We start from the raw sequence: 16,817 nt of genomic DNA, 5'->3' as shown, positions 1-16,817 counted from the left end.
CTACAAAAAAGGATTTAGGGTTAACAATAGTTCCAAATATTTGCAGAAAGGCTTTTCTATCAGGCAACAGTATGTACAATTGCCAACATATTGTTGAAGCACAGTGAATGCCAAACAGGAGAATTTTTAGGAGACAAAGAACCATTATTTGCTGAGCATGCATGTGTTCCACTCAGTGTCCAAATAAGACTTTTTCAGCTGCATTTTGTCTGCTATTTTGACATGCAACAGTGAATTTAACCGTAAATACTTTAATTCTTCTACATTCAATCATTTTTCCCCCTCCAGTTAGTCAAGATCACAGAGATGTATAATATAATAAATATTTATCCAAGTTTGAAGCCCTGTTTTATTCAATTGCTTTACACCGGCATCGAACTGTTTAGCTTTCATAAGTAACATTTTGAGACTTAGAGAATAACACAAGGATTCAAATTCATAGCTTTCAGTACCCTGACTGTTTGATGGATTCCAGTCAATAAAAAAGGTGGTGGAGCAGACAGCTTTATTTATTTGGGTGAGGATCTAGCTAAGTATACTGTTTAGCATTACAGACAAAAAACACAACTTGTTGATTTCTAGAAGCATTGGCATATTTATAAGAGCGGTGTGTGCACATAGATGATTAATAAAGGGAAATACAGTGAAAAATTCCACAGTCCCCTAACATACCTAGATCAGTTGCATCATCTAAATTTCAATTACCACAAAACAAAAAAGATCATTTCTCCTTAAGTAACTAGTATGCAAAAGAGCACAAGCAATCTTTTTCATCTGTACTGGACATCGGACAGCTATTGAACTGGGGCAAGAGTTGAGCCTACTTTATCTTTACTTAGAACAGCAATTAAAAATCAGCTTACATGAAGAGACTGAGGCATGATGCAAGAAAACATTCTACTCCAGAATGCACTGTAGGAGCAGCAACATGTAAGTCACGAATAATTGTACAAGAATGTGCTTAAACGGGTGTCTGATTCAGGAGATCTGATGAACACGCAGACGCTTCAAAAACAAACACAAAGTCCAGTGAGGTGGGAAGCTTTTAATTATGCTCACTGAGCTTTACTCAACTCCTAATTTTTTTGCAGAACAGTCACTAAAACAACCACCTGACATGGCTACAGCTGTAATTTTTTTGTTTGTTTGTTTTCAGAACTGAATTCATCACATGTTAGCAATTTTCTTTTAGGAACTGTAAAATTATTTCTTGATTAAAAGCTGATATTTAAAAACTTTAACCTGTAGGGAATTACTTTAGACAAAACTATAAAGCCCTAAAAATAGGGCTTTGTAACAGAAGTGCTGACAAAAGCCTAACGAAAAGAGCACCAGTGGCCCTACAATAATAATATAATAATAAACAGAAGAGGAAAGTTAAGCCTTCTTTGGAGGAACTTGCACAGTCTGTCTGTTTGTTCTGGTTTATTGAGCTATTCAATCTGGCATTGTTCAGTGAAAGCAGAGTTTATAGAAATGCATTTTTGCTATGTAACGCCACAAACCAAGAAAAAAGTGACATGTGAAACTAAAGGGCCTAAGGGACTGGTCATTGCAAAACACAGCTGAAATGCCTGCATTTCTTTTGTCTGCTCTTTCCCTCTCCTGCCTCCAGCTATAGCAAGAAATGAGAAATTCAAATCAAGTCATATTTGATATTTACTTGATGTACTGGATCTAGCAGAATTACCATAGTTGCTTTACCTTTTTCCATGAGGAAACATGCGTCTCCATTTGCCTCTGCGTAAATGATCATCATTCACGCTAACACACAGGAAAAGATGACTGTGAAACTCCCACAGAAATGAATATAATATATTTGTACAAAGCTTAAAAGTAATAAAGGCTGCAGAGTTACCCTATATTGAGGAGTGTAAAGAGGAGCTTTGTTCCCAGGGCAGACCATCAGATTTAATTTACACCAGGCTGTAAGGTGAAACGTCCTGAAAAATCATCAGGCTTGTTTGTGAAACAAGATTCATCCTTCAAAACCTGTTCAAAGTGCCTCAGACACAGCTCAGCATATGTGTTACTGTATTGGCAGACATGGCTGGCTCACGCATGGAGTGAAGGTCTAGCTCTTTTTTTTCGTGAGGTCTTCTTTGCTCAAAGAAAAAGGATTATAACCCTGAGCACATTAATTCTTGGTAACTGTTTAGGTGTACATTCTACCTTTTTCTTCAGTGTCAGAAAACTGCGTCAATTAAATTAAAACAGAGTTGTACTCTTGGGGTATTGTTGGTTGCTGCAGGGTTTCAGAAGGCAGAGAACTATCTCTAAATCTGGAAGACAAATAACCTCAGATGACCAAGAGCAATTCAGGAAGGACTGTTTGTGCCTCTTTAGCTGCAAACACCAGGCCTAGCTCATGGCCAGAGAACCTTGTAGCAGGATAGAGCAGTAGGGAGCAGGACCTCCCTCACACCTAAAATTTGTTGAGGGTTCTTGTGTTTTAATCTTCACCACCACATTAGTGTCTGTATTGCTTGCTAAGACCTACTGCCTCAAAGGGCCAGTCTGACATTGTTGCAGATGTCCCTGCTCAGTGCAGGGGGTTGGACTAGATGGCCTTTAAAGGTCCCTTCCAACCCAAACTATTCTATGGTTCTAAGATTCTAAGATTCTATGATTCTGTGATACAGCTCCGCTTTCTTGAGTCTCCACAGAGGAAACACAGGACTTGTAAGGATGTTTACTGACCTACTGTCAGTGCTCGAGTGCACTCAGGGGCCTTAATGTCCTTTTGCACCCCTGGGGCTCCCCATCCTGTCCATGGCCCAGGACCCCATTCCAGCCCCTGGGCACATCGGTCCCTGCCCCAGTGGGGCTATAGGATGCCATCTCCTGCCCCACCACAGCCCTGTCCATGGGCCTTGCCAAGCCAGGTCCACCTGCGGGCTGACATTCAGTCCCCAGCCCCAGGGAGGTGCCTGAAGCCTGGGGCTGGGGCTGCCCCAGCTGCCCTCCCGCCTGCCTCTCTCCTCCTAAAGGGGTGAAAAACAGCTATGAAAGAAAGGGAAGTTGCTTTCTTAACCTAAGTGAAGATTTTTCAGTGTGAAAATTGCTTCACTAGAGCTTTGGGATTTAGCTCAGATCATCCCAAAGTTCTCCAAAATATCTCCAAATTCCAGGACAATAAAGTCCCAAACAAAGCCTGTTCTCCACAGTTTCTAGTTTTTCTATTAAGCTCCTCCAACCTTTCACTGGAGTATTTACGGGGACCAAAGAAGCTGGCTGGTTCACTAATACTCTGATCTACTTGCATCCTGTTACTGAGCATTCTGGGGAGAATAGTGCTTTTGTTTTAGGCTTTGGAAAAAGCCATCATAACTTTGCCTCCCACTAAATGTATATTTGATGGCGAGCTCAGAGAATGTGACCTGTAAGGAAACAGAATAGCGTGTTTCAGTCTTTACAAAGGAAACGTTTATAACAATTTATAGCTGAGGCAGCCAAACGTGTTCTTCAGAGATGCACTGGAATTACATATAGAGCCTCAAATACTTTAGGGAAAAGGGGATTTAATCTCAGTGAAAGCTGGTGGTTTAAACGTTTGTGTATATATAACTATATATATATCTGCATGAATAAACAAACATTAAAATCCAAATGTTTCTTCTTTCTTCCTACTCTATGTCAATGAAGGCTGTGCTTAGTCATTGACATTCCTGGCAATATAGCAAAGTAGTAAGAGAGGACAATCAGTTTAACTGTGCTCTGCAGGGTGTTCTAGCAAAGGACACAACATAGCTACATCCAGAAACAATTATTTATGAGTATTTATAATCGCTGCACTGGACAGGCAGAAAGAATTTACTCTGGTCTTTCAGTTAGTGGATTCACAGCTTGCCACATCCATTCTATCCTTGGTGTATTTGCAGGCATCTTTTATGCCACTGAGCTGCCTGCCTGCTGCTGAGGTCTTATTTTCATCTTCAGAAGACAGTAGTAAGCATGAAGTATCCTTACAACACCCTTTCCAATGGACACCTCTGTCTTTGCTTTGCAGTAAGGACCATGGGCAAAGCTGAATGGATTAGTGATGATTAAGTACCACTGGTTGATTCTTCAATTCTGTATGTGCCAAATGGAAATAATGATACTTTCTTTTTTGCACTTTTCTGGTAAATTTAAACTTCATGCTTTCCAGGGCAGCATTTGTCTTACTAGCTGTTGGCATGATGCTCGGTGCTGTGGCATATTACTTTTAGATACAGCCGCCAGGCACTTCCAAACAACTGCTATATTTACCTAAGGATACAAGGGTCCGTCGATAACAGACAGAACCTGATTTATTCTACTTGCTGTCTGTGCAAGCCAGTTTCCAAAAGGAAACAGCGTGGCTGCACTAACCCATTAGCATCATACAGAGTGAATTTCATCAAGTACAGCAACTTGCTAGTTTTGCGTGGCTTCCAGGCGGATTTACAGTTTGGTTCATGGGTAGCATCGGGGGGGTGTTGATGTGTGGCTTTATCTGCACAAGCCCACACAGTTGTGCTAACAGATAGGCTGAAGGTAAGTTTGTAGCATTCATTTCAGGCATTATTAGTTTGTTGTCTTCAAAAAGAAACAATAAACAACATTAATAAAAACAGCAACCCTTCTCACCCAGTAAATAGAGCTCATATACATTGATAGCATTATATTGACAACAATGCACTCCACATGCTCATGAAGGTTACAGGGCACATTTCCATGTAAACAGACAAGACAGCAAACTTCAAATATTTGGAAGAAATGTTTATTTAACAACTGAATACATGCTAAAAGAAATAATTTACAGCAGCAGTTTCATTACATTTTTTCTCTCCAGTTTTCTAGTTCCCATCTGAATTGAAGTGATAAATACAGAAGTAGAATTATTTACTACCCAGTGAGGAATGCACTTAAAGAATAAGTGCACAACTTTGGCACTGATATAGCAAATAAACTACCTTATCACCTGTGTGGCAAAATCTTGCATTTTAGTATTATGCTGAACACACCAAAATGGAGTACCTCTAGATAACAGTACTTTACACTGTACCTCCTTATCTAGTCAAAAATATTTACATCTCTTTCGGCTAATGTGTAGGTAGCAAAAACTGAACTATTAAACACATACCATTGATATTCACTAAATAATACATAAAAAGGATCAGTAAATGCGCATTCACATGCATTTAATTTAATTTTATTTTTTTACATAGTGACTTTATTGGGTCATGAAGATTTAACTCTGTTCTGCAAAGATGCACCTTGTCTTAGTTTGATGATACAGCTTAACATAACCATAACAAATTCCCATCTTCAGTGATCCATGCAAGTGCAAGGTGTAGATGAATAAGAAGATTTGATGCATTTTTGTTCCTTGCAAATGGGTATTTTAAGACAAAGCAAAATAGATCTTTCTGGTTATAAATGAAATCTTTTATTTCTCTCCAGCTTAAACACAACTTTTTACTTACTTTTTCTAAAGTCTGTAACTAAAGGTTTAGAGGGTTTTATTGATGATTTACAGAAATACCATTTTTACCTTTGTCTTCAAACCTTACGTTGCTTTAAACAATAATGACACAAACATGAGTATGAATTTTACTGAAGCTGCAGGGCATCTTCCTATACAGGAATTCATTAAGGCCTACTTTCTTTGAAAAAAGTTCATCTCACATCAGTATTAAATGCTGTTTTAACAACCATAATATGAACCTGAAAATCAAAAATTTCCACTGCTGGCTTAACCTTCTACCTTCTTATGTATATAAGCAAATACAAACACATAAACGTGACTACTCATGACTCTGACAATTGGATTGAAGTTTGTAAGATCTGATCGTATCAATTGTCTGATTAGACAGCCACATTATGGTAAAAACAATGCAACTGCTGTAATTTTGTTCCCACAGACTATCTTTCTCTGTATAGAAAAACATATCTTAAAATCCTCACTTAATTTAATCTGTTTCTTCTTCAGGGGTGGTGAAAGAGATTTGTTTTGTTTTGAGTTTTTGCAGCAAGTTGTTATAGAACTAGTTGCAATGAGCATGGTAGAGAAAAAAAGTTACACAACAATTCCATTAATATGTAAAAAAGGAAACAAAGTCATTTAGGGTTTGTTGAAATCAGTCTGTATTTTTTCCCCACTGAATTCTCTGAGGTTCATTTTAAAACTGTTTCCTTTTGTAACACAGAGGATTCTAATGACTCGATGATACAAAATAGCCCTACACAAAAGGCTAAAGAGTGTTCTTTGATTACAATTAAATAATTCATCTGACATCAATGCTCAGAAAGTAATCATAAGCTGAGCTGAAAAATTAACACTTCTGTACAGGAAAGCACATAGTTGAACCTATGTTTTAATTCATCCCTATTCAGCACATCATCAAAGCATGGGAATTTAACGTCATATTAAAGTTCACAGGAGTTAAATTAAACATGAGAGACTTAAAGTTGCTTTAAAACTGAATTCCCAAGTGCTTTCCTAAATCATGGCCTTACAGCCTTGTCCTGGTCTATTCAATGAATTTTTTGCTAAAGAATTATATGACAAAAAAGATCTTGCAAGTTCATCCCCTGCAAAAGATTCAAAGGGGACTGAAGTGACTGGGCTGTTAGTGAAAACCCAATCTCTATGGAGGCACGAAGCCAAGGCTTCACTAGTCAAGAAAGATACCTGAATTAGTGAGTGGCAAGGAGACAGGGACATACTGTGAGAGAAGCTGTCACAACAATTGTGTTATATTGTATCTGATAAGGCTGATAGTGTAGTATATTGATAAATAATCTGGAGTGAATAACAACAAAACAGATCAGTCATCAATACAGACACAGTTTTATATAAAACCTTCTTTAGCAAACTAAGGACTTTGTTCTAGTAATTTTCCCCACAATGACATTACTTGAAATTATGTCATTTACGGACTCTACCAAGATAAAGTATGGGAGGCTGGAGAAAGATGACCTCAAAAGAACTGGACACCATAGAACTGGGGACCAAAGGCACATCTGTGCTGAGGTGAAAAAATCCACTACTTATAACTCTAAACTGACACTCAGGGTGCCAGTACATTGTCTGTTTTACCCTGTTGCTCTCCTGTATAGAATAAGACAGAAGTGTGGGACCAAATTATCTGTTAGTATAAACTAGTTGTAAGCTGAACTTCACCACTTTACTACCGCAGCAGACTTTGCCCACAGATAAAACTGTCCCTTAGATCTTAAAACAGAGAGCTGGCTTTGAGGTTATTATTTACGTGGTGTAGTGCTGGTTCTTTGCATCTGGGTGATCTGGCCCACAGAAAGAATGGAGCATTGAGAATCAGTAGTGTGGACATATTTCTACAACTGAGCTGGGAACAGAACTCCTTAAACTGAATGTGAGCTTTGCTCATGGATATATGACAGTCTATGAGCCACAGTATTTAAATATTAGCATTCACAAATATTTACGAACCAAGAAAGAAAGAGTGTAGTTAGTAGTGAGTATTTTAATGTTATTTACTTTTTTTAATTAAAAAAAATATACAACTGAAAATCAATGTTCTCCTCTTCATTGGTTCAATCTATAGCAAGGTATTATACAAGTGGAATCATTTCAAATACCATACTTAGAAAAAAAGAATGCAGAAGACTTCCATGCTATACAGTGACTTTCGTGTTAAAATAGCTTAGTTTTAAAATTGTTTTGAAGTTACATGTCATACAGATTACTGAGAGGGGAGGAGGTTAACTGCTGTGTGACTAGCTCCCCAGGAAGATTTTCCAAAAAGAAGAGTAAAGCAGCTCGTAATTGGAAGTTGTCTCTTTTCCTCTAAATCAGTAATTAGAAAGCACAATATTTCTAAGACAAAAAATCTAATCTATTTTAGAAAAGAGCTAATGTTTGCTGCATATTTTTCATGGTACATTTAAATTATAGTTTTAATAAAATACATCTTTAGATCAAAGCTGAAAGAAGTCATCAGTAGTAAGCCAGTGTACTCCACATTATTTGTTCTTCCAGATGATGGATGGCTTATGTTGTTCAGATTTCCACAATCTCATTCAGTGTTGTTTTTCCTCTTCTAGTACATATAAACAGGAGAACTGGTAGACAAAACAAGAACAAAATCCTTGTGTCCAATCACGTGTTTAGACGTTCATCAGCTTAATGAGTTCATGCAGTTTTGTATATAAGTCCAGAAATGGTAGTGCTGATGATGAAAGGTGGGTTTTATTTTTCTTTTCTTTAGGATGACAGCATGAAATACAGCAATTTGTTTATATCTCAGGAAAAAGAGAAAGCAAAACTTGCCTGCTGAATGCTTGCAGAACTTTTTGAGCAGTAAGCTAGGTCTGGGTGAGTTATCATCCTTGAAACTCTGGTCTTTCTGGTCTTAGAATCAGAGCAGAGAGGAAGGACTTACTAGGAAAGTTATAAATGGATTTTATTTAAACCTGGTGGAAATTGTTTGAACTTTCCACTCTTGTAAACATCCACATAATGCCATGAAAAAGTTCATGAATATTGCATTTTTTTCCAGTTATCTGTCTATACAAGTTTCTACTTGGATGAGGTTCCGAGAGGTAATGTAGCTCAGACACTCCGTGGTGCCCTCTCAAATTCATGGGTCCTCCTGTTCCTACCTTTTTTATTCTCCTGTAGGTGCTTCCACTTATTTGTATTCACCTGCGCATTGGCAGGCCTTTGCCGGCGTTGTTTGCGGTCTCTTTTCCAAACCTGCTCACAGAACTCATCCATTGTGTTGAGATTGGGGTGGTTGATTAACTGCATGAAGTCTCTATACCAGATCTTCTGACTGGGGGTCATGCTATTGGTAGCATCCTTGGTCTTGGAGGCATCACCATCTTCTTCTTTATGGAGCAGCTCTTCCAGGTGATCAGTATCAATTACTTCCAGGGTCACTTTGAGCAAAGTTTGCATGAAGCCATGTTCCACAGCATGACAAATATAGATACCAGAGTCTCTCCGTTGAAGACTTCGTAGCAATAAGCCCTGTTCTGTCCGGATCATGTGTTCATCCACTTTTATCTGTATTGGAAAAAAGTGGTTATTTCAATGGTTATATTTCATATAAGTGCAAAATTATCCTCTAACCATACTAGTTCCTTAGTACTGCTCCTTTCAGCTGGTAAAATTTGGCCAAAAATCCCCAAAACTACATGAATGGAAAACCCCAATGGAAAACTGTAGTTGTGGAAGGCTCAAATACTCTGGAAAAACTACTGATGTACTGCAAAGAGTTTGGGGGATTAAGAATTTACTCCTTAGTCCCTACTGCTGCTGAACAAAGATCTGTATCAACTCTGTCAGATGGGCTTGCTGCTAAGATTAGAGAAGTTGCAAGCCTATAATCAGTAGGGTCAACATGGATACATTCGGCTATAATACCAAGATCACATTTATCATTATCTTTTAGTCAAGCCTAGATATAACCTCATGAGGTTCAACAAGGCCAAGTGCAGGGTCCTGTACCTGGGTTGTATAAATACAAGCTGGAGGATGAAGGGATTGAGAGCAGCCCTGCTGAGAAGGACTTGGGGTTACTGGTGGATGGAAAGCTGGACATGAGCCGGCAATGTGCGCTTGCAGCCCAGAAAGACAACTGTATCCTGGGCTGCATCACAAGAAGCACGGCCAGCAGGGCGAGGGAGGGGATTCTGCCCCTCTGCCCCGCTCTGGTGAGACCCCACCTGCAGTGCTGCGTCCAGCTCTGGAGCCCTCAACACAGGAAAGACATGGACCTGTTGGAGCGGGGCCAGAGGAGGCCACAAAAATGCTCAGAGGGATGGACAACCGCTCCTATGAGGACAAGCTGAGAGAACTGGGGTTGTTCAGCCTGGAGAAGAGAAGGCTCCGGGGACACCTTGTTGAAACCTTGCAGTATGGGGGCTTTTAAGAAAGATGAGGACAAACATTTTAGCAGGGCCTGTTGCAACAGGACAAGGGGTAATGATTTTAAAATAAAAGAGGGTAGATTTAGACAAGATCTAAGGAAGAAATTTTTCACAGTGAGGGTGGTGAAATACAGGCACAGGTTGCCCAGAGATGTGGGAGATGCCCCATCCCTGGCAACATTCCAGGTCAGGTTGGACGGGGCTCTGAGCAACTTGCTCCAGTTGAAGATGTCCCCGTTCATTGCAGGGGGGTTGGATTAGATGACCTTTAAAGGTCCCTTCCAACCCAAGGATTCTATGATTCTATGATATATTTGTGGGAAAGGTTCTCTGTCTTCCTACTGTTCCTTACTGCAAAAGCCCTTAGGCATAGAAGTGAGTTCTGAGTAAGTGGAGAATTTACAAAGAAACAACAAGGATTAAACCTCAAAATTTTAATATGAAAAAAGCAGCTGTCCAAAATACTGTATTTTTCTGAATTAATTAATATCTAGAATATAATTTCATTCTTCGAATGCACGTCGCTGCAGACAGAAAGGGCACAAACCTGCCTGCTGCCTTCTCCAGTAAGAAGAATTATTCTAAATAAGTTACTGCTTATGCAAATAAGGTAAACAGCAAAAATATCTAAAGCTGATAATATAACTAAGTATTTAGTACATGCTTTAAAAAAAATGCTTCAGAGTACTTTGGGTATCTTTACAAATACTTCAATGTAACAAACAAGTTTTTGTTTCCTATTTTGATCTCCCTACCTACCAATGTATATTATATTCTTTTAAGATATGTGTGACCTAGCTTGATAATTACATGACTTGAGAACCAGAGTGAGTAATAGAGTAAGAATGTTGGTGACAAGAGAAGGAGAAAAATAAAGTAACAGCTTAGTGCATTGCAAGCAGAGAAAATCAGTGATTTTTGACTCTATGAGTATTGTTGTTGATGATAAAAAAGTATGTTTTCATACCCTTGTGTCCACTACAGTTTCCCGCTCTTCACTCTGTCTCTGTCTTATCTACAGTAAAGTATTAGAGCACGCACTATGTAGTAAATGTTCCTGTTAGACCATGTTTCAGTCAAACAGTATAATTAGATGAATGCAGTTAGACTTTTTTTTAGAGGCAGTTTAAGGTTTTTGTAATCCTTAAATTCAATATAACCCTTGTATGATGCTTTAGGTGGCACTTATATAGCATACTACCTTTTTGTATTTCTGAGTGTGTTTGGAAGGTGTCTGACCAGGGAGAAGATATGAATGTTTTCTGATGTAACAGCCTGTGACACTTATTAGAGAGCTGATGGGATTTTACGGTGATGAGAATAAGACTATAGTGAAGAACAAGAGAAATTATAAGATTCCAGAGAAATTCTGCTAAACTAAAATACAAATGGACAGTATTCTGGGAAGGATTCAGGTTCAAGTATATCTTCATAGAGAAGACTAGTTGCACTTCTTAATTTTTTCTACTGTACCTCTTCTTTGCGGTCATCATTTTGCTTCTGGAACTGCCAGTAGACTACAGCACGCTGAGATTTTGGACTGCACTCAAGGAAAGTGCTGCTATTCTCTACTCCATAAATAATCTTTTCCTCCAGGGTCTGAGCACTTGGGTTATCTGTAAAACAAGAAAAAGAAAAAAAGAATGAAAATTACCAGGAAAGAAAAATCTTAATTGATAGGTGAATTTATTTGTTTAGAAGTTGGGCTCCCTTAAGGTGTCTAAAGATAAAAACCTTAAAAGAAAAAATTCCCCATATCAGCATGCTATTTGGAAAATCTCCATCAACATCTCTGTCTTTGTAAGGATCCCTGGTAGTTGTTTTTTTTTTTTAATTAGTTTTGTATTTTAAATCCTAACAGCTGTTAACATATCAATATGTGAAGTTAATCAATTTCATTGTGAAATTTTTTGTAAACCTCATTATTATTCTTCAAGGAAAACATCTAGGACACGACAAGAATTTTTAATAGCAAACTGTATGCAGTGAGAAAACTCAGGGTGTAGTTGTGGAATGTCTGTAATGATGCCTCCTGGGCTCTATGATCATAATACTTTAGAGCAAAGTAATAAAACATGAGGCTATTTAAAAGTAGTATAATGTGTTTAGATTATATGGCACTGCAGTTTGCTGAAGCTGTTAATGACCAGGAATAATGATTTTGAGGAAACAATCTTCAATTAATCATTTCCTTTCATACTGATATAATTTATGGAAATGTAATGAGGTTAATAAACCAGTCATTATGGGAGGGGAAAAAGAAAGTTAAATAAATTACTTCCTTTTGTAACAACAATGTTTCAAGATATTCATCAACTTGCTGGAAATATCACATACCTATAGGACTTATATGGCATTTGATTCTTCTCCAATACCGCAGAGGCTGTAAAGCATCATATTTCTCCACCTTACTCTCCACCTTAGCTCTTTAAAATACTGTTATGGACTTAAGTGGCAACAGTATAATAATTCTGGAGCGTGGATGGGGTTGGTATGCTCTTTAACACTATGTTGATCTCATGGGGTTTCCTGTCTCTTTGCCATTATTTGTCATTCTTTCAATTTTCCACTTTTAATCTTTAGTTCTGGAGATCTTTAAAGAACTTTTTATATGTTTTAACAGGAAAATGATGTCTAATCAAAATCTTCTCAGCTAAACCCTGTGTCAAGTTATGTTTGCTTTCACTGTGCCTTTATCATATTGGCCACGTTGTTTAGCAAACACAGGCTGTTTGCTAGATGACTGAGCCAAAGGTAAAAATAAAATTGAGCTCCTGATTTATGTTGATACAGCAATCATATGTCTTTCCAAAATGAGTTGCAGCCCTGAGAGAGGATGGGAAGAAGGGATGGGGGACAAAATAGGAACTGGTGCTTGAGCAGTTCTCAGTAAGGAAAGATCAAACGGCCTATTAACACTATAGAAACAGGGAATGGGTTAGTTTGCGTTCCTCTGCTGGATTGTGAACCTTTCCAGCAAGTAAGTGGGGTGCTATATAAACAACTAAGTGAAAGAACTTTTATGACATTTCTCAGAAACCACAAACCACATCCCTATGAAGAATGTCAGTGCAGCTTTGGCCCAGGAAGATGGGGAGCAATGGAGGAATGAATGAGAAAGCAAAGCAGCAAGAGAAGGGCAAGAAAGCTGGAAGAGAATGTAACCAAAAGTACCAGTGGAAAGGTCTGAGATGGAGCATGGGTGAATTTGTCAGGCAGACAAAGATCCTCAAATAGTCAACAAGAGGAAGTTTGATGTCTGAACTGGGATCCACAACTGATAGCACATGTAGGGCTGCAGCATAAGACAGGCAGTAGGAAATGACCCCTTTTATAGCCTGGGACACATACGTTACTGCTCCAGCAATGCGCTTCTGTGAAACAGAGATTTCCAGGCTTCCAGAATAAAGGATGGAAACACAAGATTTCACTCTAGGATGCATGTTCTATTCCAATTCTTCTCTCCCAGGTTCCATGAACTTTGAATCATGGTTGCAGAATGACCCAGCTTCAACAAGACCCATCTGATAGTTTGCGTGTTTGTATTGAAAGTAGAGCTATCAAGTCAGTCTTCAAAGCCTAAGTGGACTTTGAGTTCTCTCCTCCCACATCCTAAATAGCTGATTTAACCAGCAGGTTACAATTAGGTGGCTTGCACTTGACTATATTTTCCTGAACATAACATAGTCCAAATGAATCATGCAGGAGCAGAGCACATGTAACACTGGTCTCATTAGATCGAACGGAACGGCATTCTAGATAGTAAATATCAGTACAAAAGACAAAAATAGATATTTCTTTGGCAGGGGTCCTACTGCCCATGAGCAGTAGCATATTTTCAAGTACATAGAGAAGTTTCTGCTGGAAAACTTAGGTACCTAGGATATCCTTAGAATCATAGAATAGTTTGGGTTGGAAGGGACCTTCAAAGGTCATCTAGTCCAATGACCCCTGCAATGAGCAGGGACATCTTCAACTAGATCGGGTTGCTCAGAGCCCCATCCAACCTGACATTGAATACTTCCAGGGATGGGGCATCTACCACCTCTCTGGGCAATCTGTGCCAGGGTTTCACCATCTTCGCTGTGAAAAATTTCTCCCCTATATCTTGTCTAAAGCTGCCCTCTTCCAGTTTAAAACCATTACCCCTTGTGCTATTGCAAAAGGCCCTGCTAAAATGTTTGTCCCCATCTTTCTTAAAAGCCCCCATACTGGAAGGCTTCAACAAAGTGTCCCTGGAGCCTTTTCTTTTCCAGGTAAACAATCCCAACTCTCTCAGTCTTTCTTCATAGGAGAGGTGTCCCATTCCTCTGATCATTTTTAGTTTCTAAGTATTCTTAGTATCTAAAAAGCTAGTCACAACTTTTCGTGGAAGTTACCTTGAAGGTGGGTGCTCTGACACCATTTCAAACTTATGAATGTTTTCTTGGATCTGGTCCATGGCATTCTAGATGTCTGGCATGTTAGAGATCACCATGGAAAGTGGCAGAAGCCCCCTTTAAATTTCCTCACAGCTTCAGAAAACATAGTATGGGTGACAGTCATGCAATGAGAAAGGAAGGATTTAAGATATGCTTCAAATTCCATTTCCATGATTTAAGGGAACAGAAAGCAGGTTCAGAAATATCTATAAAGTTCATGTAATATTGAGCACGTGGAGTGCAAAAAAGTAAGTAGAGTGATGGAATAATCACAGGAGCAGAGTGCAGTTCTGGGACTGAGGGAGAAACTGAAGTGACTAGGAGGAAGAATGAAAGTCTGAGAAGTTCAGAAGAGCAGCTGGAGGAATTAGAAAACTACAGAAGTCATGAAGTTGATTATGAAATTCAACCCAAAATCCTGTCTGAGAGATGTAATTCCCAAAATGAACCCAACAGCAGTATCAGTTTACTAACCTGATATATGTCCTTTAAATACATAATTTCTGACATAACCGAAGTACAAAAGGCTAAGTACTTATACCAGGATTTCTTTGCAGATGAATGAATCTCACTGTACAGTAAAATTCAGAGTGATTCTTTGAGCTTCCCTTGTGATAAATCACCTACAAAAATGTGACTCTTCATTTACAAATTCTTCAGAAAAAGAACTTGATTAATTTCTTGGTAGCACTAGTACATTACGTTTAAATAAAATTTTTCTTTAGGTGACACAAAGGTGACCATGCTTTTAGATTTAAGCATTAATGTCTGGCCAAACACCTGTACAGCCCCCTGTAATGTTGCTGTGTAGTCATTTTATACTGTTTCTTAAACATTTGCACATAAGGGCAACTGAAAGATCTACCTAAATCTTATTAAAAGCACTATTGCTTTAGACTGATATCAAAGTAAGTTTCTGCAATGTCTTTGAGATATATACTAAGAGATTGTATTTTTTTTCTTGTTTCTGTTGGTTCACATGGAGAATCAACTGGCAGTTACTGCAAAGGAATGTGTAGATGTCCTGGTTTCAGCCAGGATAGAGTTGGTTTTCTTCACAGAAGCTAGCATAAGGCTGTGTTTTGGATTTGGGATGAGAAAGTGTTGATAGCATGCTGATGTTTTGAGCTGTTGGTAAGTAGTCAAGGACAGTCCAGCTTATCGTGCTGGGCTGCTAGCAAGAAGGCTGGGGGTGCACGGGAAGCTGGAGGGGACACGTCCAGGACAGCTGACCCAGGCTGGCCAAAGAGATATTCCCTACCGTACAACATCATGCCCAGTACATAAACTGGAGTTAGCTGGGGGGCGGGAATCGCTGCTTGGGGATGGGCTATCAATCACCATGTGGTGAGCAATTGCTGTATTGGGCATCACTTGTTCTTGTACATTCCTTTGTCGATATTATTATTGTTGTTATCATTGTTGTGTCCTTCTCTCTTGCTGTCCTATTAAACTGTTTTTATCTCAACCCACAAGTTTTTTCTGAATTCCCTACCCCATCCCACTGGGGGAGGAGGGAGTGAGCGAGCAGCTGTGTGGTACTTAGTTGCTGGCTGACGCTAAACCACAACAGTAGACAAGTAGTAAATGATTGCTGGAGCTTTTTTTTGGCTATAGACAAACTCAGTTCTTCATCCTGACTTCATCAGTCCAGGAAACTACTAGTCATAACCAAGGAAAAAACTCAGCATAAGTTGGCATAGGAAGTTTATGGGCCATGCAACTGCCTCTACAATGAATGATCACATGTAAATGACAAGTAAATATAGGAAAATGTTATAGACTTACAACTCAGAATTAATTTTGAGAAAATTTTACTCAAGAACAATCTAAAACATTCATTAAGTAAAGTATTTTGACAGTGCATCCGTAAAGTCTAGGACCTAGAACTGCATTCCCTCAGTATTTTTTGTAAATTAATGATTCTTCTAATCATGCTCCCTTCATTTCACCATTAAGTAAAACTTTCCGTGATATCTTGTCTCGTACTTGCTCTGCTCATTTTGACAAAGCTGTATTAAAGCTCCTTGTGATCAGGTGTACCACATATAGTAGCTTATTCCTGAATTTGCATTCTCATGATCGTTGTAATGAAACAACTGTGCTGGATTACTCTCTTCCTTTTGGACAGAAGATATCTTTTCAGACAAATATATTTACCAAATATGGGAAGATATAAAAAACAAAGTGTTTTGAAATCCTTTTCTTGTCTATGAAGAACGGATCTACAGTTGTAGAAATCACAGCTAGGAAGGGCAAGAGAACATTAAAAAAAAAAAGGACATGTGGTAGCCCAGATCATCATTTTACTCATGAGTAAAATGTCCAGATAGTAAAAAGATAAAGCTAAGACATACTTCTGCTAGTTTAGTCCCTAGTGAAATTTTCCTGTTGGGGAACTGAAAGTGTTGTCTCAACTTTAATATATGGATGTTCTCATCTGCACTGTATAAGCATTAATAGGTAGCATGCAACTGAAAATGTGAACTTTCTACTAGTCCACATTGACTAGTT

At 38.6% G+C, this 16,817-nt stretch overlaps 1 protein-coding gene across 1 annotated transcript in view; it reads right to left on the bottom strand.

Annotated features, from left to right (window-relative positions):
- Positions 1–8,560: 8,560 nt before the first annotated feature.
- The window catches only part of SEMA3A (semaphorin 3A), a gene marked incomplete at its 3' end in the record, with an annotated part of 168,768 nt that continues 160,511 nt past the window's right edge, over positions 8,561–16,817 (bottom strand). Inside the window, exons 16-17 of the mRNA XM_082008722.1 lie at positions 11,356–11,498; positions 8,561–9,016 (exon numbers count right to left, since the gene is read on the bottom strand). Coding sequence (XP_081864848.1) covers positions 8,561–9,016; positions 11,356–11,498 — 599 coding nt within the window. The remainder of the gene's footprint in view (positions 9,017–11,355; positions 11,499–16,817) is intronic.

This window comes from Phaethon aethereus (genome assembly GCF_964289735.1).
Source record: "Phaethon aethereus genome assembly, chromosome: 1".
Taxonomy (NCBI): Eukaryota; Metazoa; Chordata; class Aves; order Phaethontiformes; family Phaethontidae; genus Phaethon; species Phaethon aethereus.
This window is presented reverse-complemented; position numbering and strand designations above follow the sequence as displayed.